We start from the raw sequence: 26585 nt of genomic DNA, 5'->3' as shown, positions 1-26585 counted from the left end.
ATGTGGACTGAAATCACAGGGCCATCAGCACTCTGCACTACTATTAGAACTTAATATGGTAGCCTTGAAGTCCTTTAATCCTTCAGTGTAAAATAGCCTTCAGTTTGGGGAGTGATCTATCTACAGCCATAAATATGCAATCACGGCATCACTTTCCAGGAAAATCACTTTAGGCAGGAAGATATTTTGGAACTTCATATACTATTAATAAGTATTTAGGAACTCAAGAAATAAACAGGTTGTGATGGTGGTCTGGTTGTCTGCCCTTGACATTTTCCCTGACTTAAATTTTTAATCAGGCTATTAATAGAAAAGAGGCTCATTTCTCCTATTTCTCCCTAGACTTCACTTCAATAGTGTACAGCAAAAAGCAACCTTTTCAAAATGCTGTGCAAGAATTCTCAAAACCAGGGAACAAAGAGGATTGTGTAAGAGGCTCTCAAATGCCATTTTAAAGGTGTAAAATTCCTCAGAGTCCCATTCATTAAAGCAAGACTCATTATTTTTCTTTTTCAAAGACATGAGTAGAATATACTTTCCTTAGCATAATTCTGAAGTCCAATAATTGTAAAAATACCTGCAACCCTTTTTTTTATCTAAGGTAAAATCTTCAAGTTCACCTCTCCTGAGGAATCAAAAAGTGGTGGAGGACCCGAGGGAAAGTTTAAGAGAGTAAAACCATGGAGGAAGGAAGAATCCTATGCTAAATTTCAAGTAAATAAGCATCTTTAATTAAAGCTATATCCTGAGAAAAGAAATATAAAATCTGTCCACGCATGTCAATTGTGTTCAAACTTCCCCTCAGAAAATTAAAAATCAAAGGGTTTTAGAAATATCACCTGATTCCTTCTCGCAACAGACCCTATCCATAGAAAAGAAGCCATTTTACATAGCCTTAGCAAGGAGGTATTTTTAGATGTGTAGATTAAGAGACACAATAGTTGAAGTAGCTTGTCTAGGGTCAGAAAGCAGATTAGTGACAGAGCGGGGAATATTACCTAGCCCGATAGAAAAGGAAACGAGAACATGTCTTATAAATGTAATCTCAAAGGAGCTAATCCATTTCCTTAAAAAAACTTACACTGGAAAAACACACAATGTATAGCTTTGGGAACGATGTCCGTTCTCCCTAAATACAAACTGAGGTTTTAAAATTTGGAATTCGTAGTTATTTCTTGCAAAGTTGGACTCCTGAGGAATTCGTAATATGGCAGTGAAACACCTCTTCTACTGGTTTTTACAGTAAAAGATGATGGGGATTCCTTTTGATTGACCATAAAAAGCAGAAATACACTAACTAGCTTAAGTACTTTGATGAAGAAATTAAGCATTCAGGAAGAATTACTAAATGCATATGCATAATTATCTTTTGCTGAATTCCTAAAATTTTAGTGATGCTACAAAAATATAGGAAAAAATCTTTTCATTCTCGATGGATTTAAAATTGAAAGATACCAAATCCCACAATTTATAATCTCATCTTCATAAAAATCAAAAAAATTCTCATTCCCATCAGAGCTATCTGTTAATGAAAAAAGAATGGAGTCCCTTGCTTTTCCAAAAAGGCACTTGGGAGGAAATTGTCAACATGGATTAGTTATTTAGTGATTGGTACATCCTCAGGGAATGAAAAGTGCTATAGGTATTATTCTTAATAATGGGCTCAATTCTCATCTCCTTCTGTACTCCCACAGATCTCATCCACATGTCATTTATGAAGTTAATGGGATCTTCAGACTCAAAGAATGTGTATGCATGTGCAGAGAGAGACAAGAATCTGTCACAATAATAATAAAAACCTCTTGAGCACATTAAATTTTTTTTTCAAATTACAGCATTTCCATTTTCCAATTGGGTTTCTATTTTCCACTTTTTACATTTTCACTCACTAGGTCATTTTCTCCAATTTAGAAACAGAAGATAGAACTGGCAGTCAGGACTCAATTTTACCAAATGGATAGTCGTAGGTATATAAATTAATCCCCCTGTGTCTCAGTTTTGCCATTATCCACCGTGAGATACCACAGTCTGTCTCTCACCTTTCTCACAGATATGTGGAACAGATTCATGAGCTCCTTGAGAACAGGGATAGGTCTACTCACTGTACTTTACTCTCCCTGGTACTCAGTAGAGTCCTCTGTCCATAATAAGTGCTCAATAAATACTACTGATTGACTGATCTTGTCAAGGCACTTTCAGATGAAATAATCTACTCTCCAACAGCCATAAAAAAAGGACAAGATAGAGTATGGATAATTGTGTCAGGTACTCTGAAAACATCCGTCAGAGAACAGTTTCAACCTCTTTCCTCACCAAAATATTAACCAGGGCTGAGATGCAGCAACATCAACCAGTGAAATACCAAAAACAGTCCAAAGGAAGGAGAAGGAAGAAAAACTCTTGGGCCAGATACAAAGGCTTCAGGACTGAGAGACTATCTGTACAAATTGATTAGAAATCGAAGGGTTTCAGTATCAACCTAAGAGAATGCATCACTTGCTTTCACTCATCCTCTGCCAGTCATGTTCCCTCTGGGCCAGTGGGCAGGGGCGTAGCGCATGCAAAATGTATGCAAGAATTTTGCAAACAAAACCCATTTATGGCCAAAGTGACCAAATCAGAGCGTCAGTGCTACGTCGTAGCACCACAGCCCAGCAGGTTGTTGCCGGGGTTGCTGCCCTCAGCAGCTCCGAGGTTTTCACCATCCACATCAGACAATAACCCTCACCTCCCTCATGGTGGGGAGGTAAAACAACCAGAAATAGAGCAATTCCCGCTGAGCTTATGTCATCAGAGATGAGGATTTGACCGGAGAATCACTGATGGCTCCTTGCGTGGAGTCGTAAAAATAGCTGGCAAATGTGGGTGACAAAGACTGTGGGCTTTAAGTGACGGAAGCTCCTGGGCATGGCAAAAACTACGCTCTTGGGCACAGCAGACTAATCTTCTCCGTATTATGAATTTAAATTCCAGTAATTCAATCCAGTGTGGGTACATAAATGAGTTTATTATTTTGACATATCCTTCCCCCATAGTATTTATGTTTTCACAAAAAATATGTCATATCTATGTGGAAAGCATCATTTTTTCCAGAACTGTAAATAATAAGCTTCATTTTCTCAATTTAGAAGCAACCTAACTTTTTTAATAAAATTGAAAAATCGGAACCTCATCCTCGCAAATCATCTTTGCCATATAATTGAACAGTGCTTTTTCTACCAAGATGAAGGTTTTTATTAGACTCACCAGGCAGAGTATTTTGATTGGTAACTTGTTCAGGCCATCAATTGTAATGATCTTGTTGTGTGCCAAGCTGAGGTGAATTAGATTCATGCACTGCTCTAGTCCTTTGATCTCTTGTATATTATTATCTATGTACCAGTGGGTGTATTTAAGGAAAATATTTTTCAAATAACATTAGCAAGAAAAAAAATCAGCGTTATTTCTGTCACATTCAGGAAACCCTTATACAGACTCAAATAAAACATTTTTACCTGTTAGTAGGGAGTGATAATAGGAGTTAATGACTTTTAAATAAAACAAAAACATTAGCATCATTTACTAGAAGATTTGCAGGCCTTTAGTACTCGGCTACATTTCCATCATACCAATGATCTGCTTAATCAGGAAGAGAGATATACGCTGTCCTAATGTGGCATGGCTGCCCTGCTGGAAATGTGTTTTCCTTTGCTTAAGCTAATAGTCTACTAGAGACTGTTACGCGTTTTCCCACTGGAATTGTGGGCATAAGGACAGTTTACAATTCTCATTCATGGGAAGTACAGAAATAGTCCAAGTCCTTGGTAAAGTGCATTGTATTCAGCTGACACTTAATAAATTCATTATTACTGCTAACTACTATTACTCATTGTTACAATTACGACTTCTACATAGGGCCAAAGGTTATTCTTTTGGGCTTTCTAACGCTGAGGTCGGGAAGAAAATTTCAGAGCATCTTGCTTTAACATCCACTGGAGATCCATTATAAAGTATTGTTGTGGACCTGTAGGTTGCTTACAGCAACAGATGAGGGAAAGGCCCTGTCTATCTTACATTAATACTCTGTTCTGATGAGGAACAGATAGGCAAATGCATGGTTTGGTTATATGGACTTAACGATGAAACCTGTTTTGGAGGGCAACATGCATTTTAGGAATGGGTTTTGGAAAATATAGCTAAAGTTTATAATACATAAACTTGTTAACTATATAATCCCGGCTCTGCCACTTGTCAGCTGTGTGACCGTGGGCAAGTCACTTCACTTCTCTGTGCCTCAGTTCCCTCATCTGTAAAATGGGGATGAAGACTATGAGCCCCACGTGGGACAACCTGATGACCCTGTATCTCCCCCAGTGCTTAGAACAGTGCTCTGCACATAGTAAGCGCTTAACAAATACCAACATTATTATAATAGTATGTAATATTGTTTAGTTTGTAATATACACGTTAAATTGACTGGAATTTTCCTTTCCAAAAGCTCACCTGGCATACAGAAGTTGCTTTGCCTCCCAGACCTAACCAATTCTGGCCGCTAGTGCTAATCCTCTAAAGGACCTAAGGAAGGAAGGGAAGTGGCAGGGTGACGGAGATTCAGAACAAGGTTTGTATCAGAAAGAGCTATGGTAGAGAAACAGGTCAAAATAGAGGTCAGGGCATGAGGGGAAAAGCATCATTAAAAAGTAGCAGAGGCCCTTCCGAATCACCTCACCCACGTGTGAATTCACTCCAGTTCCCACCTGACCAAACATTCCTGCTTGTTGACAATTGACGGTTTTAAAGATGCTGCTCTAAAGCTCACTACCAGGGTATTTCTGCAACGGACCTAATATAAATTAATCGGGCCACGATGGTAAACAAAACCCATCTTTTTGTCCCCTGCCTTCTTGGTTCATTGAAAAATCAATTAGCCTCATATAAAGCCATTTTAATATATGGAAACTGCAAAAGAGAAACACAGGGAAGGGCCTGCTTCATTGATGAAGATGGCTGGTTACTTGAAATCCCTGAAATGTCAATTTACCAAAGGATTTACCAGTTCAGCTGCAAATTATGACCTACCATGCCAGGAGAGACATGAGAGACATAGCTCAGAAACGTATCTGTTTACAATCTCTCTCCATTCCCCGAGATTCCTTCATGAGTCAAAGGTGGCTTGGGGAGCCAACCACTGAAGATCATGCTGCTGGGGGGGAAAAAGAGGCATGGCAGTATGAAAGGAGAAAAGGTGGATAAAACCAAGAAATCCACCATCTTACCTCAGAATGACATCTCTGGCAAAGATGAGTGAGAAAGAGTCCCTATTCAGATACCTATAAATTTTGTGATCAAAAATCCATTTGAACTGTGAAGCTATCACGGGCAGTTTCTATACTAATAAATAATACTGCTACAGTGCATTTGGAAAATGCAGCTGAAAAGAGTGGCTTCCATACTGGCACAGTACATTTTTCCCAGATTGTTACAAATGTCTTAGATGTAGCCACCCCAAACTGCTGAAACACAAGATAGATATTTGCCAGGGGGCAAGAGAGTTGATTAATATTTGCCATTCACTTCTGGAAAACATGGAGCTTTGAAAAAACCTGAAATGAATTATTTGCTTCTTTCCTGCCCTCTGGCGTCCCCACAGCCAGAATCATAAAATATGGTTCAGCAACATGGAAAGCCACGACTGGGAACTGTTTAGAAAGCCATCGTCACGGTTTTTGTCACTAGCCATTTTTTAAACTCATTACACTGGGATAATGCAAAAATGCTCTTTACTGACCAGCCAACAAAACCCGGGTTAAGGTTTGGGAAATGAAATATGCTTATCCAAAGGAAGCCACGTAGGGCAACATTATTGATTATTCCCAATGGATCGTGGGGGCTGATCACATACAGGTAGGACTTTTTATTTAAAGAATTGAGTTGAACTTCCTAAAAAACATGGGGCCATTTATCCTTCGCAGCATACGCCATCTTATGGTGACTTAGCAAAGTCATCAGTGACCCAAAGATACCAGCATACCAAGATACGAAAACCTAGAGGTGTGATAAATGAAAAGAACACTGATAGTATGGGTTGATTGTTGCATTTTATCGATACCGCCAATATACAAAAACTGCTGCATTAAACGCTAGTGGTCAGTTGTTTAATCAACTGCCTTTTTCTTTATAGTTTTGTCAATTTCTGCCAAATGGATTGATTCCTAATCCGGTCAGGCTTATTTCTGTATGCAAGTGTCAGAAAAACTTGTTACAACCATAACAAATCACAAATGAGACAATAAAGGTTTAGTTACTGCCTGCTCGGAAATTCATTTAGCACATTTTCATCATGGAAAGATATTTAAGGACATTATTTCATTGGTAATTTATGAAGACTTTCTTGTTTGCCTGCCTTTTCTCTGCATTTTGCCAGACACGGTTTAGGAACAGTGCCACATGACATTTTAAATTCTGAGCTAATGTTTTGAATTTCAAAATGTCTCACTACAATAATTTATCACAGTTGTTTTAACTACACTTCTGGAAAACGTAAAAGCGAACTAAAGAGACTCTGAGGCAGTATTAAAACTACAGTGGAAAAAAACCCAATTTCATCTAGATTTCTTTTTTAAGAGCTTTGTTTTTACAGGCAAAGATTACAGCTATCTGGGATCAAGTCTCTTATACCTTGCTCCAGCAAGAATCTGGAATCACATTTCCAATACACCCCGTGCAACCCATCGTTAGTTTAATTCGAACACCTAGCAGGTGGATCTATATGCCCAATTTGAGCCCTTCTCAAAAAAAGGATAATGAAAATAATTTCATTTCATTGTAGTATGTCTCTGAGACTATGACTCCGGTGCAAATTTGCAGGGCAGAAAAAGAATGCTTTCGGCACTTTGATAAACAGTTACAAGACAATATTTAGTCACAAGACAAAACCTGAACGCACCAGCTCGGGAAGGTAGGTGAAGATACAAACTAAAGACTAACCTTCATAGCAAAAGGTCGAGGGAGGGGGACGATATTTTTAAGTGTGTTTAATGATAGTGAAGCCTCTTAACAACCCTGCACAGTGGCCTTGTAACCCCATCCCTGAGAAATAAGGGTTTCTTCTTCACGTATACTCCTTCCTCAGAAATACATCTTTGGAAGTACAGTTCAGACATGTTGCTGCATGGGTGTTAAGTAATATTTACTGTCAACAGCACCTGCATAACCCGTTAGGTAGCTGCGATCAAAGCTTACATTTCAGAATAGTGCTTTAGTTTAACTGAATTTGACTCTGGGAACTAAGGAGTTAAGATCATTTCCAAACATCTAGCTTTCATATCCTGCAGTGAGAGCTGAATATTTGTTTATTACCTTGTTTGTGCCTAGGGAGAATGATTCACAACTTTCTTGGCATTTCAGGCCTGTGTTGTTGGTTTTTTTTGTTTGGCTTGCCAAGCACTTTTATTCCTTGATACAGATACTCTCTCCATTCCCCATTCTCTAAACCCCAATGTCTTCAAAAGTCAAAGGAGTTTTCACCTTCCTACTCAAAGAATATTGTGGAAAACAACGCATGAGAACTATTAAATAGTTAAGACGAGTGACAACAGTCAATTACCAACATTGACCCTTCTTTCATTCCAAAGGATACTGTCTAGTATCAGTGTGGTAAGAGCTTGATAAGACGACAGATCTTTCATTTCAGGAATACTGTTGTGGGACAAATCCACCTTCTGGAGAGAAAAACAAAATTTTTTCTTTAATCTTCCAACAAAAACATGAATGACCTTGAAGCCCATGAATGTGTGTGAATGGCCTTATACGAGTATATCAGAGGGAATTTCTTCTTCCCTTGGATTGGACAAAAGTTCCCTAATGGTGTTCCAACCTAAATACAGAATGAGAACTCACACTCACAAGAACTCTGTGGGGGTTTTTTTGTTTGTTTCGTCTTGTTTTTTGAAGTAATAATAATTATTGAGAAGAAGTGTGGCCTTGGGGATAGAGCTCAGGCCTGGGAGCCAGAACGACCTGGGTTCTGATCCCGGCTCTGCCACTGCTGGGTGATCTTGGGCAAGTCACTTCAATTCTCTGCACCTCAGTTACCTCATCTGTACCATGGGGATTAAGACTGTAAGGGACAAGGACTGTGTCCAACCTGATTAGCTTATATCTATCCTAGCACTTAGAACAGGGTCTACCACATAGGAAGCACTTAACAAACACCATATTACTCATATTATTATTGCCTTATTGGAACCATCTATATTGCATCCAAAACCTAGACCTTTCTTCCCTTTTCCATCTACTTTTCTTTAACGTCTCCATTTCTCTTATTTTTGGATTATCACTTCTGGGTCATCATTCATTTTTAGTGGCATTAATGAAGTAGGCTCCACTCAGGCCACTACTTAGGTGTCCATCCTGATGTCACTCAATCACTGGGAGGGTTTTAATTCTATCGATCAACATTTTCTTTGAACAAACCCAGTGGCTGATAGCCAAAACTGAAACCCTGGAGTTCCCAGATCCTGAACAATCTGCTCCTAGATTTTTCACAGAGAAATCCCTCTCCCCATCCCTGTCAATGTCTAATCCCAATAACCAAGTGGTTTTTAACCTCCTTGGTGCATGGGTATCGGTGAAGAGTTCTGGTAATTAAAATTTGGGCTTTTGTGTATCTCAAGAGCTTTTCTTGGAACCCTAAAAAGAACTTCCAAAATCCCAGCCTGTCCACTAGAAACAAAAATAAGGTATCTGGCCTCTCTACCCAAGCCCTTTTACAGTCATTTAGGACCTCTAGACTGTCACCATCTTGGGGGCAGGGATCATGGTCTATCAATTAGAGAAGCAGGTGGCTCAGTGGAAAGAGCACGGGCTTTGGAGTCAGGGCTCATGAGTTCGAATCCCAGCTCTGCCACTTATCGGCTGTGTGACTGTGGGCAAGTCACTTAACTTCTCTGTGCCTCAGTTCCCTCATCTGTAAAATGGGGATTAAGACTGTGAGCCCCACGTGGGACAACCTGATTCCCCTATGTCTACCCCAGCGCTTAGAACAGTGCTCGGCACATAGTAAGCGCTTAACAAATACCAAATACCAACATTATTATCAATTCTATTTTATTATACTCTCCCAGGCACTTAGTACATGGCTCTACCCAGAGAAAGTATTCAATAAATACCTCTGACTGATTGCTCAAGAAACATTTTCGAAAGAGAAAAACCATACTTATAGCAAATGGGTGATTATGAAGCAAAATAGAGGTGAATTTCACTGTAAATGGCATCTTCTTTGAATACAAAGGACGACTATTTGCAGCAAATGAAAGAAAACCAAGGACATTGCATTTCCCTAGAATTCTGGACACATCTCAGTTATAAACTACTTTAGTATCTTTGCAACAACGGAGTGGAGACCTTTGAATACAGATTAATTGAATTTGCAAACGAAACTCGGGACAATTGAAAGCAGCACTGTATGTCAATCCCCCACGCGTACATTTCCCATGTGTGAGTAGCACTATGAAATTTAAAGGGTAGGAGTATTTTTCATTTGAGTCATATGGCAGAATGTTCATCATGTACTCTAAGGTACAGCCAACTGCCTTACTAAATGTCATTCAAATATAGTTCATTTATGCTTCAGAAATGCAAAAGAGATTCCAGGATGACAGATTGAAGATTTGAAATGACCCTTCTACTAACCCGGGGAAATGGCCAATAATAAGCAGTATAGGAAAGCTAAACAAGATGGCAGGCAAAGAGAGAGAGACATAGGCAATTTCTTTATAAATCAAGAGGTAATGCTAAATGATGTTAAGATGACTTTGCAAAATTCAAAGCTGTTGCAAAACTTTTCCTTGTAATGAAACTTAAAAATAAATCACGGCAAGGTTAGCAATTCTGATTCCCTTTGAAATATTTCCAGACTAGACAGAAACAGCCCCTTCAAAGACCTTCACTGGCCCGGACTGATACTTTAATCTCCCACTATTTGTTTTTCATTTTCCTCTGTACTGCTAATGTTTGTTTAATGTATATTATGTGCCCATCAGGGCATCTGGTACCTTTATCTAGTCTCATGAGGAATCCTACCTTAAGATTTTTAGGTGGCTTGAAATTGAAGAATGAAGTCAGCTCATTGTGAGAAGCATTAAGTTCGAGGAGGTAGGGCATATAACTAACGCAAGTCAAATCTAGAGAGAAAAGAAATGCCGAATAAGGTAAACCAATAAAATAAGGGATTTCATAAAAAAGAATATACAATGGTATATACAGTTACACCATAAAACAACATCTAAAAATAAGTGTTGAACTCACACGCGAGGATTCATTAAACTTCTAATTATTTTTTGTAATTTGAGCCACCTTAGAAAAGCACCTATTAATTACATTACGATGCTACTTTAAACACTATATAAGGAATTTAATAAATTCAGTATCTGCCCGTTAAAAGTCAAACTGTCAGGTGGCATTGATACAGGTGATCATATAAATGATAAACAGTCAAGCGCACCATAATCGAACAAATTATTCAATTGAATACAGTACCCTCTCAATCATCCACATTAGAGGACGGCCATGGCATGGATAATTGAAAATCATGAATAATCCACTTACCTCTCTCTAGGGAAAACAAAACAAAACAAAATACTGCTCGAAAATTTCTGGAGTTTTCCCATGCTGCTTTGAGAATCTCTTGGGTGCCTAAAAAAATCATCATAGATTTTCCTCAACAGAAGAACAGATCGAATTTGGCTTCTGGGGAAATCCGTGTTGTTTTCTGTAGGTTTCCCGAGTGGCTTTACAAGCAGCACGACCAAATTCTATGGGGTTTAGTATCACTTCTTTCAAGGGAGCAAGTGAGTATAAAGATGGTGCGAGTGAGTGAGTGAATGTGTGCGTACATGCACTTGTCCCCATCATGAGTGAGGGTAGAGCTTGGGAGTAAAACAGTCCATGGGTATGTCAAAGGTACAGCTCCTCCCCAAAATGCTCTCAATATGATGTAGACAGGACTATTAATGTATTCAAGGTGCCAAATGAAAGTTAAATTTTGTAGGTGAATGTTTGTGGATGTTTAAAATCTTCCATTCAAATGTTCTTTAAAGAAGGAATCAATTTTTAGGATGATCGCACGAGTGAGACGTGGATTATCATTCGGTCCACGAAAAGAGAGACAAATTTTTCCATAAAGGAAAAATGGACAATACGGAAAGAGTCAGAAAATGGAGTCAGAGAGAAACCAAGGGGAGAGAGATGAGAGGAGCAAGGAAATTTGAGAAGAAGCTTCATATGTTTTGTTTTGCTTCAGTTTTTATGGCATTTGCTAAGCGCTTACTACGTGTCAACCACTGCTCTAAGCGCTGGAATAGAACCAATTTAATTAGGTCAGACAGAATCCCTGTCCCAGATGGGAGTCACAGTCTACGTAGAAGGGAGAACAGGCATTGGATCCTCATTTTGCAGTTGAGGAAACAGGCACATAAACGTTAAGTGTCTTGCCCAATACCACAGAGCAGGCAAATGGCAGAGCCAGAAGTAGAACTCAGGTCCTCTGGCTCCTAGGCTTGTGCTTTATCCACTAGGCTATGCTGTTTCTCTTCCTCAAACTGAAAAATGATCCATTAGTGAACTGAGATTTTGACTTGAAAATAAAGGCAGGAAAAATAGTAGTGGTGTAGAAAAACAAATGTGAATGATGGGAGAAAAGGGATAAAAAAGACCGCAAGAAGAATCACATTAGCAACATGGATGAAGGGAGACCTTCAAGAAAGATGAGATTAAAATTCCTTTTTAAAATTTGAGAAGGCAAAACGCTCTAGAAATGGTTAGGGTATCAATTGGAAATGCAAGACTGAAGGGGGACGTGGGGGGATGACTGCAAAACGAACAATGAAGAAGCAGATTTGCATTACGCTGGGGTTGAAATGGTAATTACATCCTTGCGAGTGGACTGGACTATTCCGAGACAGCTATATCTAGCACGGCCGTCCATTTTCAAAGGTGATGCTACTAATGACATCTTTTTTCTGCCTGCAGGTGTGCCTAAAAAGATCTAGTCAGAACTAACAATCCACTCCACCCTAAGGACACATAAAGATAACCTTCTGCTGTGGATGCTACATTTTCCTTCCCCGCCAAGCCCATCCAAGCCACCCTTAATATGGTTTACGAGTGGCTGAGAGCCTAGTACTGTGACCACGTACCGCGTCCTTTCTTCTGACCAGCGATCTCGCAATATACTGCATATACAATTCAAGTGCAAGTCCTGCTGCGGAGAACACCCATCGACCATCAATCAGTGGTATTTTTTGAGCACTTGCTAGGTGCAGAGGACTATACTGGGCAGACGGGAGAGTATTTCACAACAGAATCAGAACGCATCTTTTCCTTCTACCCACTGGTCTCTGAGCAAATGGCACGGGGCCTGAAAAGGAGCACTAGTGTATTTATAAGGTCAAAGCAAGCAGGTGTGTAAGAGATTATCTCTGTAAAACACACTCTCTTGTGGATAATATTAATAATGATGATGGTATATGTTAAACACTTGCTATATGCCAAGCGCTGTTCTAAGCGCTGGGTTGGATACAAAGTTATCAGGTTGTCCCACGTGGGGCTCACAGTCTTCATCCCCATTTTACAGATGAGGTAACTAAGGCACAGAGAAGTTAAATGATTTGCCCCCCAGTCACACAGCTGACAAGTGGCGGCCGGAATTCGAACCCACGATCTCTGACTCCCAAGCCGGTGCTCTTTCCACTAAGCCATGTTGCTATAGGATGGAGTCTCAACCGCAGCAGCATATCATTTTCAAATCAAAGGACAACTCTACTGCCATGATTAGAAATACCACTTTAGGCATTTGCCACTGTTTTGAAAAACACCCCTTGGAATCAAGGAATAAAATGTACACCGACAAGAAGACGGACCCATGGATGGACAGCACCCATTAAAAAAGAAAGGGAGTGAGCGATTACACCGCAAGGGTTATGAGTGGTAGTTATTACTACCTTCGTAACATCACTAAAAGCCTCCCCATCCTCCCCTTCCAAACTGTTACCATATTAATGCAAGCACTTATAATAATAATAATGTTATTTGTTAAGCACTTACTATGTGCCAAGCACATAGTTATATACAAGGTCATCAGGTTGTCCCACGTAGGGCTCACAGTCTTCATCCCCATTTTACAGTTGAGATAACTGAGGCACAGAGAAGTTGAGCGACTTGCCCACAGTCACACAGTTGACAAGTGGCACTTATCCTATCCCACCTTGATTATTCCATCAGCCTCCTTGTTGACCTCCCTGCCTCCTGTCTCTCCCCACTCCAGTCCACACTCCATTCTGCTGTCGGGATCGTTTTCCTCCGGAAACGTTCAGACCGCGTTTCCCCACTCCCCAAGAAACTTCAGTGGTTGTCCGTCCGCCTCGGCATCAAACAAAAACTCCTCACCATTGGCTTTAAAGCACTTAACTGCCTTGTCCCCTCCTACGACACCTCGTTACTCTACTACAACCCGGACCACATACTCCATTCCTTTAATGCTAACTTTCTCACTGTACCTTGATCTTGTCTATGTCGGCGCAGATCTCTGGCCCACATCTTACCTCTGGCCCGGAACGCCCTCCCTCCTCATATCAGACAGATAATTGCTCTCCCCATTTCAAAGCCTTTTTGAAAGCACATCTCCTCCAAGAAGCCTTCCCCGACTAAGCCCTCCTCTTCTCCCACTCCCTTCTACGTCACCTTGACTTCCTCCCTTCATTGATCCTCCTCCCATCCCCGCAGCACAGACGTATATATATCTGTATATCTCCGTAATTTATTTATTTATTAATTTATGTATATTGTCTCTTTCCCCTTCTAGACTGTGAGCTTGTGAGCAGAGAAGTGCCTGTTATATTGTACTCTCTCAAGAGCGTAGTACAGTGCTTTGCAGAAAACAAGTGCTCAATAAATGCGATTGAATGAGTCAAAGAATGAAAGGGGTAGGAAAGTCACGAAAGAGAATCATCCAACCTTAGGGAAGAAATGGAAATGAAACAATCAATTTCGCTGAAAGGAGAAAATAATTTGAAATATTCCATCTGGTTTCAGCTAATTGAAGGTTGTTACACAATCATACTGCAGGACTGTGCTGTGGTTTTGTCTTGAGCACTTTGAAAGAGTAAAACAGATGACTTTTTTCCACCTTTTTGATTGCTTAGCTGAGAAATCAATGACAGTGTCATAATTTAGTAATGGATTGTGGTATCATTAACATCTAAACCAAAGTTTGTTGTATTAAAATTATGCAGCACAGTGGATAATACATTTTTGATTTTAACAACTACGTGTTCCATAAATCTACTAGAATGCCTATTACATACCATTAATTTTATTGAACGAAAGTTCCAGCTTCTCCAGATGAACATATCCACAGAGAATGCTAATGTCACTTAAATCACAAGCCTGAGAAAATAAAAGTTAAAAGACTTAAATATTACTTTGGTGGTCACAAATCGGGTTCCTTGGAACCCCAGGGAAGAATATCTGTCAGACAGGGACCAAGAGTCTCCTCTAGTTGACGCCGGAAATGAGACTGCCAGGATCTGATGAGAAATAAAAGGGACCCACGGGCTAAAACCAGCTAATCGGATAAATCAAGGCCAAAAAGCTTCAGCAACAAAATGCCATCCCATAGCAACAAAACTGGGGTTTTCAGCAAGAGAGAAAGGAAGCAGGAGAAAGACAGAGATGACTCTGGGAGATCTTCAGCCTGGCCTCTTGGGCAGCAAAATCAGCCAAATCTTAAGTAAAGGAGTTAAAAAAGAAGTTGGCATGAGGGGCAAAAGGGAGGCAAACAGATTGGGAAAAGGAGACAGGGAGTTCTTAACCAGCCATGACAGCAGAGGGACGATTCTGGAGAAAGGCTAGCATAGCCCGATTTTGACTAATTTACTTCCTGTGAATAGTGACCTCTGGTACTCGGAAAGGTTGAGAGAAATCTGGTGCCCATCTCGTGAGATGGCAGGAATCAGTGCAGTATGGAAATGTAATCAGAATATCCAAATAGGAAGATCTGCTACATTATGAGGGCCACTAACATGGCTAGAGTTGAGACCATTAAACGAACCAACCAACCAAAGGAGAGATTATTCAGCAAAGCAGGATATTAAGGCTTGAAATAAATCAATTTTCAGTATACCATATAAGAGAAATTCAGTGGCTGAATAAGTTAAGCTTTAGGCTCACCTAGATGAAATTGGATTTAAAGGATCATTTTTACTGATCAATTTAAGGCACAAAATTGTGAATCCAATTGGAATGTTGATTTGAGAAGGTCTCTAGTGGCAATATTTTGGTGGCAAGAATTACATATCCTACCTTACCCTACATAGGGATCTGCACATTAACAGCATCTGATAAATACTGTTGACTGATGTATAAAATGTAATAGTTTGCGTTTCTACGTCTGCCTTTCCTTTATCTCAGAAGTCCATGAGCACTGGCACATAAGTAAATTCTTCTCCCAACTTCTGAGGTGATTAAATTAATTCAGTGCTCTACACAGAATAGAAGGTGCTCAATAAATAGTACTGTTGGATTAACTGAGTTTATTAACAACATTAAAAAGAATAATTAACTGTGATATTTGTTAAGCACTTACTATGTGCCAGGCACTGTATTAAGCGCTGGGGGGGATACGAGCAATTGGACACAGTCCCCGCGGGGCTCACAGACTCAATTCCCATTTACAGACGAGGTAACTGAGGCACAGAAAAGTTAAGGGACTTGTCCAAGGTTACACAGCAGACAAGTGGTGGAGCGGGGATTAGAACTCATGACCTTTTGATTCCCAGGCCCGTGCTTTACTGCTGTTTACATGACTTGCATGACTTGTTTAAAGTTCCACCGCTAATTGGCAGCAGGGCAGACCATTCAGAGGTCCACCTCTAAATCATCATTACCACCAACATTTATTGAGTCCCTGTGGGCAGAACACCGTACTAGACACTTGAGAGCAGACAATAAAAGTAAAAGAGACCGGGTCCCTGTCTTTGAGGAGTTTACGATGTAATGAGGCGTTTAACGTCCTCATCCCTCCCTTCGGATCCAGACTCACAAATTATTTGGCTGTCGGCTGAAAGATACACCTTGGCCTCATTTACAGGCTATTTCAACTGAAAACATTTTTCAGAAGAGCTCATAGATACCTCTGATTGACTGGTTGATTAATCACCCCTCCTCCTCCCTGAAGTTTCTTTTTTCCAAACAGGTGAGAGAAGCCTGCTAATGTCTTTACCGGCTAGGAGGAGGCCTTGCTTCAGGCTCACTTAGAGGCCCGAGAATGTTACATTTGGCCACTGAAAATAGGTTGCTGCAAAAGAGGATATTGGCAATAAAGATGCTAAACTGCAAGGGGAAGAGGAAGGAAGGGATGGGGCTGCGGGCACTAGATTTAGGCACGAAATCCCTAAAAGTCAGGCTTTGGGAAGGATCTGAAATGTCACTAATTTCTACCAAGATTGCCTCCCGGCTACTCCGAACTTCGGAGCAACGGAGAAAACCGAAGGGACGCTGACGCTAACCCATCAGTACCTGGGTTTGGGTGCAACGGGTCATTTAAGGGTGTCATTTAGCCCAGTGAGCAAATGGGGGCTTGTTGTACTCACCGACAGTGAAAGATTGAGGTAGACCTGCTCGGTACCCTGGGCCGAGCGTCCTAATTTGTGGAGGGCTTCGGCTACTGCATCTTCCCTTAGGATGCCATCAAAGTGTTCCTGGAAAACAAAAGCAGCAAAGAGGTAAAGCTGCAGAAGTGGGCGGTGAGCGGGGGAAGCCTCTACCAACTCTGTTGCATTGTGCTCTCCCAGGCACTTAGTACAGTGCTCCGCACATAGTAGACACTCAATTAATACTGCTGATTAAGGGGCCTGAATACTTCTTGTAGGATCTAGCACTGGATCCCATGGTTTCAGTAGGAGGAGGAGTAATGATGGAGAAGCACTGGTGGCCTAGTGGAAAGAGCAAGAGCCTGCGAGTCGGAGGAACTGGATTCTAATCCTAGCTCTGCCACGTGCCTGCTGGGCGACGCGGGGCAAGTCACTTCACTTCTCTGGGCCTCAGTTCCCTCATCTGTAAAATGGGGATGAAGATTGTGAGCCCTACGTGGGACAACCTGATAACCCTGTGTCTACCCCAGGCTTAGAATGGTGCTTGGCACATTAGTAAGGGCTTAACAAATACCATCATCATTATTATTATTATTAAAATGGGGATTAAATCCTATTCTCTTCTATTCAGACTGTGAGACTCATGGGGGACAGGGATTTTTGTCCAAACGGATTAACCTGTATCTAACCCAGCGCTTACAGCAGTGCTCGGCATATAGTAAGCACTTAACAAATATCATTATTATTATTATTAACAGTGCTTGGCACATAGTAGTCTCTTAACAAATACCATCATTAGTAGTGGTAATAGTAGTACTCTCTGAGCATCCACTGAGCACAGAGCTTAGAGCAGTGCTGTGCACAGAGTAAGCACTTAACAAATATCATCATTATTATTATTAACAGTGCTTGGCACATAGTAGTCTCTTAACAAATACCATCATTAGTAGTGGTATAAGTAGTACTTTCTGAGCATCCACTGAGCACAGCGTAAGCGCTTACCAAATACCATCATCATCATCATCATCATCATCATCATCACCACAGTCCACGATAAGAAGTGTTTGGGAGACATTCCCCGCCTACAGGGAGCTTATACTCTACTGGGGAAGGTAGACATAAAAATATTTACAGAAACAGTAATCAAAGGAAGGGACTGAATATGCAATTAGCATAGATACAAAAATGCTCGGGATGGGTATAAAAAAGTGCCCAAATGCTGGAGTAGGTTTGTATGACTTGGGGGTCCTCAGACTAATCAGGGAAGGCTAGATATAGAAGATGAGATTTCAGGATGACGCTGAATGGGGGGGCGGGCACTGCGGTCTAGCAGATAAGCACCAAAATACTGCCAGCCCACAAGAGATTTTCACCAGGTTGAGCTGGTCTGCCATAAACTGCCACTGGCCCTCCTGCAGGGGGAATCACGGAAACAGAGTGAATCACCTCAAAAGATAAATGCCCTTAAACTCTCCTCATGTTGGAGACAAATGGGTTTTATAGGACTAAGTCCTAGGATTCCTCCTCTCCTAGTTCATTCCGCAACCTAGTTCTGAAGCACGGCCAAGTGGAAAAGGCACAGAACTGGGAGTCGGAAAACCTAGTTTCTAGCTCTAGCCCTGTCTGCTGGGTGACCTTGGGTAAATCATTCAAGTTCTCTGGGCTTCAGTTTCCTCGTCTACAAAATGGGGATAAAATTCCCGTTCTTCTTTCCTGGAGGGTGACCCCAGTGTGGGACGGGACCTGGATCGAATCTGTCTTGTACTTATCAGCTCATTATGGGCAGGGAACACGACTGCTAATTCTGTTGTACCGTACTCTCCGCTTAGAAATGAACTCTGCACATGGTAAGCGTTCAATAAATACCACTGATCATCGCAGTGCTTACCGTGGTATTTGACATTTATTAAGTGCTTAATAAATACCATCAACATTATTACCATTGTTATTATTATCATTAATGACTTCAGGAAGGAAAGAGAACCATGATTTGAGACAAACGAGGGCAAATTGTCACCCAAGGACAAAAATCAACCTGTCAGACGCTTCTGTCTGGGATCTGTCCTGCTGAGGGACACTGGAAAATTCGGCCCACACCTGGAATTCGTTAGCGGCCTAAGGCAACAGAAGAAAGAAGATGGGCTCCTATGGCACAGACGCTGGCTTCTGCATGGCGACTGCCAAATGACTAGCATAATCGGGACATCGGCTTCAAACCGAGGCCAGTGTGCCCCTTTCTATCTAAAAATAGCTTTCTTCCAACTAGACGCCAGGCAACGTTATTTCTCCCGATCCTTTAAACTTCATCTGGCCACTCACAATGCTACCCGATTAGCTACGATAGTCCCGAACTCAAATTTCTGGGTCTGGGCTTTCAAAAGACTAAGTCTTTCCACAGAGCTTCCCACCAATCCTAGATTAGGAAATCTGGAATTCTAAACTCTGCACCCTGAGTTTTAATCACTGGCAGGGCATCTCTAGGGTAAAGGATAAGAGATGAGTGACCCCTTCTTTTTATTTTGCACTGAATTCTTGAGAGGGAGATCATGAAGATGATGAAAAAAAGAATGAACTGATTATTTACATTATATAAGAACTACAGATATCAGATAGAAAAGTGCTGCACTCGAAACTGTTTTGTGTTTCTTCTGACATCTCAGTGCCTAACAATGGCATTCATGGGAAAGGATCTGCCTATCCTATCCCTGAGCTAAGAGGTTTTTAATTTACTTTTAATCTCCTTTACTGATATTTGAGTCCTTCGATAAAGTTTAAACAGAGCAAACATTATGCTAATACTCCTTGATCAGAAGTTGATCAATAAATGGAGTGAATTATAGAAATTTAGAAACGATTCCACAGGCGCCCAATAATCCCGAAACGAAGGACGAGTCAAACACTCAGCTTCTACTGGGGTGCAAGAGCCAGGTAAACATTGCAGCTAATGAACCCCTTGGAACAAGAACACCTGCTAATTACAATAATAATGTAACCTAGTGATTCATTTGTGAAATTCCTCTGGGGTGGTGGGGAGAGGGAATTACAGAAGAGGGAGGTGGAAACCACACAAACTTTTCAAAGCCTCAAAAACAACATTGCCTGTTCAAATATTAAGGAATGTAAAACAGAAGAAAATGCAGGAGGAAGGGTGAGAGGAAAAAGTCATTCCCTGCCTATTCATGAATAGGGCTGACCTCACTCAGATTCATTGCAAACTAGCCTTTGAAGCTCTACGTTTTTGAGCAGATCACTGCAAACATTTATTGATTACAGGTGTTTCCCCTTCAGCCTCAATAGATTAAGAAGGAAAGGAAGAATGTCACCAGATCTACTTTCAAACATTGAAATGAGAATGGGTAAACAGAGCATCGATATCCCCATCCCCATTATTTGCCATACCGTCGACACATAACCTTGCACGTGGGAATTTTATATGAACCATTTTATTCTGCCCTCAACATCCTTGTGAGGTCAGCTCCGGTTACCAAAAAGTATAGGAAAAAGGGAATATGCGGTGAGCAAGATACCTGAGAGAAGATGGCAGTTCAGGAGATGGTGACAAGAATTCAGTCATTTGACTTGCTCACACTGTTTCACCTCTATGCTTGGATTTGCATTCTTTATTCGCCCCATCCTCAGCCTCACGGCACTTACGTACCTAGCCGTATTTTTTTTTTAATCGGTCGACGGTATTTTTTTATGGTACCTGTTGAGGACTTACTGTGCGCTAGGTACCGTACTAAGCACTGGGGTAGATACGGGCTAATCGGATGGCAGGGCGCCCGTTCCACATGGGACTCACAGTCTTAATCCCCATTTTACAGATGAGGTAACTGAGGCACAGAGAAATTACGTGACTGCCCGAGGTCACACAACGGATAAACGGCAGAGCAGGGACTGGAACCTAGGTCCTTCTGACTCCCAAGGCCGGGCTCGATCCACTAGGCTTCTCGGTGCTTTAGTGAGTGCTCGGTATATGCGGCGGGCTTTACTAAGCACTCGTGAGAATACAACAGAGTAGCAAGACCTGTAATAATAATAATGTTGGTATTTGTTAAGCGCCTACTATGTGCCGAGCACTGTTCTAAGCGCTGGGTGAGACACAGGGGAATCAGGTTGTCCCACGCGGGGCTCGCAGTCTTCATCCCCATTTTACAGATGAGGGAACTGAGGCCCAGAGAAGTGAAGCGACTTGCCCACAGTCACACAGCTGACAAGTGGCAGAGCTGGGATTCGAACTCATGACCTCTGACTCCAAAGCCCACGCTCTTTCCACTGAGCCACGCTGCTTCTCTACAATGCTTACATAATGCTTCTCTATAATAATATACACGTAATATTCATGTCTGTCTCTCCCTCTAGACTGTCCGCTCCTTGTGGGCAGGGAACACGTCCACCAACTCTACCGTGTGGCAAATGCTTAGGGCAGCACTCTGAATATAGTAAACACTCAATAGATTCGCTACACCCACTGCTTCTACCTTAGCGTCACGCACAGCGTTGGCCCCACAGCGCGCACTTGAAGACCCCAATTATTAAGAGTGCGGGAGAAGCGGTCATCGCGGTTGCGACGAGAAGGAAGACGAAGATAAGTTATATATATTGTTGGTATTTGTTAAGCGCTTACTATGTGCCGAGCACTGTTCTAAGCGCTGGGGCAGACACAGGGGAATCAGGTCGTCCCACCTGGGGCTCACAGTCTTCATCCCCATTTTACAGATGAGGGAACTGAGGCCCAGAGAAGTGAAGTGACTTGCCCACGGTCACACAGCCGACAAGTGGCAGAGCTGGGATTCGAACTCATGAGCCCTGCCTCCAAAGCCCGTGCTCTTTCCACTGAGCCAATAAGTTGGGAAAATAGATCGGAAGAGGAAAACGAGGGAGAGGGAACGGGAGTAAATTGGAACAGGGGGACCCTACTGAGGTGGGTGGAAAAAGGGGTTCGTGAGGGGGCGGTTCAGGGGTTGGAGGGAAGGAGAGGTGATGGGGGAATTTAGGGCCTTGAGGCGAGGTCGGGGAGGTTGAGAAACAACAGAGAGTGAAGAGCCAAGAAGGAGCACGGAAACGGGGGAGTTGTTAGAAGGGATCATCCGGGGGAGAACCGGGGCTGGAGGAAGAGGGCCTGAGAGCAAGCGGGGGGCCAGGGAGGAGGGAAGCCGGCAAATTCGAACGGTGGCCACAGTGAGCTGAACTCATGAAAAGGAGGAGGATGCAGGAGGAAGGGGGGTGAAGTGAGGCGGGCGAAGGGGGCCCTTGGAGGGGGCGGGGAGGAGGGGACCCCGAAGCCCGGTCCCGGGGGGGGACGGGGAGGCACCTCGATGGCCGGCATCTCCTCCTCGGACTCGGACGACGACTCCTCCTCCTCCTCCTCCTCCTCCTCCTCTTCCAGTTCGGGCTCGGCCTCCCACAGCCGGGCCGACTGCGCCGAGCCCCGCGGCCGGAGGACGGAGGCGGAGCCGCCGCTCCGCAGCCGCGGCCCCGCCGGGCACAAAAGCGACACCGACATCGCGTCCCCGTCGTCGGGGGGCCGGCCGGCCCGGCCCGACGCCCACCACATCGCCCCAAGGGGGCCCGGGGTACCGGCCGTCGCCCGGGAGACGGGGAGCCGCCGTCGCCCGGGAGACGGGACGCCGCCGTCGCCCGGGAGACGGGGCCGCCGCGAGGGATTTCGGGAATGGGAGTAGGACATCCCCCCGCCCCCCCCCCCCCCCCCTCGGCCGGGCATCGGTCGGTCGGTCGGTCGGTAGCATCTGTTGATTTACTACGTTTCCGCAAGTAGTGTAATATGCGTGGCTCGGTGGCAAGAGCCCGGGCTTGGGAGTCACGGGGCGTGGGTTCGAATGCCGCCTCCGCCACTTGGCAGCTGGGTGACTGTGGGCCAGTCACCTCACTGGGCCTCAGTTCCCTCATCTGGAAAATGGGGATTAACTGGGAGCCTCCCGTGGGACCACCTGATGACCCTGTATCTCCCCCGGCGCTCAGAACGGTGCTCGGCACAGAGGAGGCGCTTAACAGATACCAACGTTATTATTATTATGTATTTGTTGCTTACTCTGTGCAGAGCACTGGACCGAGGGCTTGGAATAATAATAATAAGGGTGGTATTTGTTAAGCGTTGACTACGTGCAGAGCACTGGACTAAGCGCTTGGAATAATGATAATAATAACGTTGGTATTTGTGAAGCGCTTACTCTGTGCCGAGCACCGTTCTAAGCGCTGGGGGAGATACGGGGTCAACAGGTTGTCCCACGGGAGGCTCCCAGTCTTCATCCCCATTTTACAGATGAGGGAACTGAGGCCCAGGGAAGTGACCTGCCCCCCGGCGGCCAAGTGGGAGGGGGGAGATTCGAACCCATGACCCCTGACTCCCGAGCCCGGGCTCTTGCCACTGAGCCACGCTGCTTCTCATAGACAATTGGGCAACAGATAGAGACGATCCCTGCCCAGTGATGAGCTGACGGTCGAATCGGGGGAGGCGGACGGACAAAAACAAGACAACATAAACACGATAAACAGAATCAAGGGGATGGACACTTCATTAACAAAATAGACGTTCAGATCCCATTCATCGAGCGCTTACTGTGTGCAGAGCATCGGACGCTTCGAATGGACAATTCGGCCACAGAGAGAGACCACCCCTGCCCAACAACGGCAATCGTATTTCTTGGGCGAACTGGACCGAGCGCTTGGGAAAACTGGCCTCGTTCAGTGGGCAAGAGCCCGAGCCTGGGAATCAGAGGACGTGGGTTCTGATCCCACCCCGCCACCTGCCTGCTGTGGGACCCTGGGCAGCCGCTTAACTTCTCTGGGCCTCGGTTCCCTCATCGATTAAGACTGCGAGCCTCAAGTGGGACACCTTGTATCTACCCCGGCGCTTAGAACGGTGCTTGCGACTTAGGAAGCGCTTAACAAATTCCAAGCACTTAGTACGGTGCTCTGCACACGGTAAGCATTCAATAAATACGATTGAATGAATGAATGGACAAATAGCATTATTATTATTACTACAGCAGGTCATTATCATCATAATTATGGAATTTAAGCGCTTAGTTTGTGCGAAGCACTGTACTAAGCGCCGGGGAGAGTACAGTATAACATCATCATCAAAATACTAATGGTATTTGTTAAGCGCTTAACAGGTGCCAGGCACTGTGCTAAGCACAGGCGTGGATATTCATTCATTCAATCGTATTTATTAAGCGCGTACTGTGCAGAGCACTGTACTGAGCGCTTGGGAAGTACAGTTCGGCAACAGAGATAGACAATCCCTACCCAACTACGGGTTCACAGTCTAGAAGGGAGAGACGGACAGCAGAACAAAACGAGTAGGCATCGATACCATCAAAATAGATAAATAGAACCATAGATAAATGCACATCATTAATAAAATAAATAAGTACAAATATACACAAGGGCCGTGGGGAGGGGAAGGGGGTAGAGCAGAGGGAGGGAGTCGGGGCGATGGGGAGGGGAGGAGGAGCAGAGGGAAAAGGAGGGTTCAGTCTGGGAAGGCCTCCTGGAGGAGGTGAGCTCTCAGTAGGGTTTTGAAGAGGGGAAGAGATATAAGCAAATTGGGTTGGCCACTGTCCCTGTCCTACGTGGAGCTCACAGCCTCGATCCCCAGGAGGGAACCTCAGGCCCAGAGAAGTGAAGTGACTTGCCCAAGGTCACACAGCAGACAAGCGGCACAGCCAGGACTTGAACCCACGACCTTCTGACTCCCAGCCCAGGCTCCATCCGCCAGGGCACACTGCTTGGACAAATCTACTTTACTAGCTGCTTTCATCCTGTAGGAGGGAAGAACCTCGCAGTGCTTCATCCCAAGTGAAAAATAATCATATTTATGGAGCACCTATTATATGCAGCGCATTCCTTCAACCGTATTTATTGGGTGCTCCCTGTCTGCTGAGCACTATACTAATCACGTAGGAGAGGACGATCTAACGATAAACAGACACATTCCTTCCCGTACACGAGCCGGTAAGTGCTTGGGAGAGCACAATCCAACAGAACTAGAAGACGTGTTTCCTGCCCAAGATGAGTTTACAGCCTAGATGGGGAGATGGATATTAACATAAATAATTTATAATATATAATTTAAAGATATGGACATAAGTGCTGTGGAATTGGGGGCGGGGCCAATATCAAATGTCAAAGGTCATAATAAGGATAATAACACTGATGATAATAACAATAACGATTATTTTAATGATAATGAATAATGATAGCATTTGTTAAACACTTACTAGGTGCCAAGCACTGTTCTAAGCGCTGCGGTAGATAGGTTTTCAGTTTGGACACGTGGACATTGCTTAATAATCTGGAGAAATAAACACAAAACGTCCTGCTCAGTTCACGCTGGTCATAAAAATCTCCAGTAACCTATTTGTGGCCTATAAATCAAGCACGTCCAACACATTCTTGTGGAGGTGACATTTCAAGCCTTACTTTGAAAATGTTGCGAATAAATACTTTCTTTTGGTAAAAATTCTTAACGACTTGATGGATTGTTAAATGGATGAAAAGTGAAATAGGTTAATAGAGCTATCCTATTTTCCTGTAGCTACAATGTGAACAGGCAGGGAGAAAGGCTAGAGAGATGTTCCAAGATTATGGGGGAGAAGGCAGAAGGAGAAGGAGCGAGAGAGAAAATCGGAATAAGGGACAGGGACATAAAAGGACTCAAAACCAGAAATAAGAGACAGAGAAAGACAAGGAGAGAGAGACACAGAGACAGATGAGAGGCACCGATGTGGAACCAGAGACCTAAGCAGGGACAGAGAAAGAAAAACAGTAGAGAATCCCACACGGTCTCAATGTCTCCTCCGCTCCCTCCTCCACCCCCACACATGGGCACACTCATGCACAACACACACGAACACACACGTCCACGCAGACGAGTTTCCTCTCAGACAACAGCAACCGAAAAGAGGCGCAGCAGAGATAACCCTATCCCACGTGTGATTAAATTTCCATTTTGAGTACGGGATGAAAGAGGGTCAGGCATTTTGGGGGGATCGGGGTTGGGGACGTGGTCAGTTTCAAGGAAATGGACCAGAAAGTCTCCATGTAGGGCCTTTTTCACCCTGAAGGGATACTGCGGGCATCGTTAGAGCCGTAAGTCGAGAGGCTAGGAGTCCCGTGCAGACCGCTTTGGTAGCCATCACCCCGGGGAGCTGGGATTTATGCCATGGCCCCATTTCTGCAGAGCAGCCCGGCTTCTTCCCCGAGCCTTGAAGGGACTGCTGCTATTACTACAGGGAGACTGCAGGCAGAGTGACCGTGGAACTCCCTGAACCCTGGCGAGGGGCAACAGTAGATGCGACCCCAAAAAGAAGCCGGGAGCCAAGCTCTGCCAGAGGCTAAGTAAGAGCACCTCCACTGCACCGTCCTCCTGCTTCCTCCCCTCTGACCAGGGGTCCCGTGGATCGCAGAGAACCTCTCAGCAGGTCCGATGCAGCCCACGAGTTCGACTCACCACGGTCAAGGGTCTTGCCTAAGTTTGGTGCCATTTGGATTCTCTTCACCGCATCTGTTCCCTCCTTCCAATCTTCTGAAATCCTCTGCCTGATTGGAAGAGGCACTCGTCACTTGCCAAATGTGATTTTCCGTTCCCCAAATTCCAGGGCAATGACTCTCGGAGGGAAAGTTCTATCTGGAACAAAATGCAACATAATTAGGACTGTTCTGAGGGTGATGAGACCTCCCCGGGTATTTCCTATCCACAGAGCATTTTCACCTCAAATAAGAAGGCCCCTTCCTTCCCATTGCCTTTGCCATATCTTTCCCTCACAGCAACTGCGCCAACAGGATGATATCTGAAAGCACTAGCTGACAAGGGAGGAATGAAATCCTTAAGGACACCATCCATTGGACTATTATCTTTCCTGGGGCTTGAGGGAAACATTAGGGCTGCAATAAAGCTTTCAGAATTTCCTTCCTTCATTATCTTGCTAG

At 43.6% G+C, this 26585-nt stretch overlaps 1 protein-coding gene across 5 annotated transcripts in view; it reads right to left on the bottom strand.

The window, feature by feature from the left end:
* The window catches only part of LRGUK (leucine rich repeats and guanylate kinase domain containing), a 90205-nt gene extending 67996 nt beyond the window's left edge, over positions 1-22209 (bottom strand). For 4 of the 5 annotated variants that reach the window (XM_029073837.2, XM_039913257.1, XM_039913258.1 and 1 more), the window contains exons 1-7: positions 21943-22209; positions 16629-16736; positions 14343-14424; positions 10588-10674; positions 10063-10163; positions 7619-7700; positions 3247-3371 (exon numbers count right to left, since the gene is read on the bottom strand). In XM_029073837.2, coding sequence (XP_028929670.1) covers positions 3247-3371; positions 7619-7700; positions 10063-10163; positions 10588-10674; positions 14343-14424; positions 16629-16736; positions 21943-22185 — 828 coding nt within the window. In that variant the 5' untranslated portion in view covers positions 22186-22209. The remainder of the gene's footprint in view (positions 1-3246; positions 3372-7618; positions 7701-10062; positions 10164-10587; positions 10675-14342; positions 14425-16628; positions 16737-21942) is intronic. The other variant, XM_039913256.1, reaches the window with a different exon arrangement.
* Between the last annotated feature and the right edge of the window lie 4376 nt (positions 22210-26585).

The sequence above is a fragment of the Ornithorhynchus anatinus genome, chromosome 10, assembly GCF_004115215.2.
Source record: "Ornithorhynchus anatinus isolate Pmale09 chromosome 10, mOrnAna1.pri.v4, whole genome shotgun sequence".
Classification (NCBI taxonomy): Eukaryota; Metazoa; Chordata; class Mammalia; order Monotremata; family Ornithorhynchidae; genus Ornithorhynchus; species Ornithorhynchus anatinus.
This window is presented reverse-complemented; position numbering and strand designations above follow the sequence as displayed.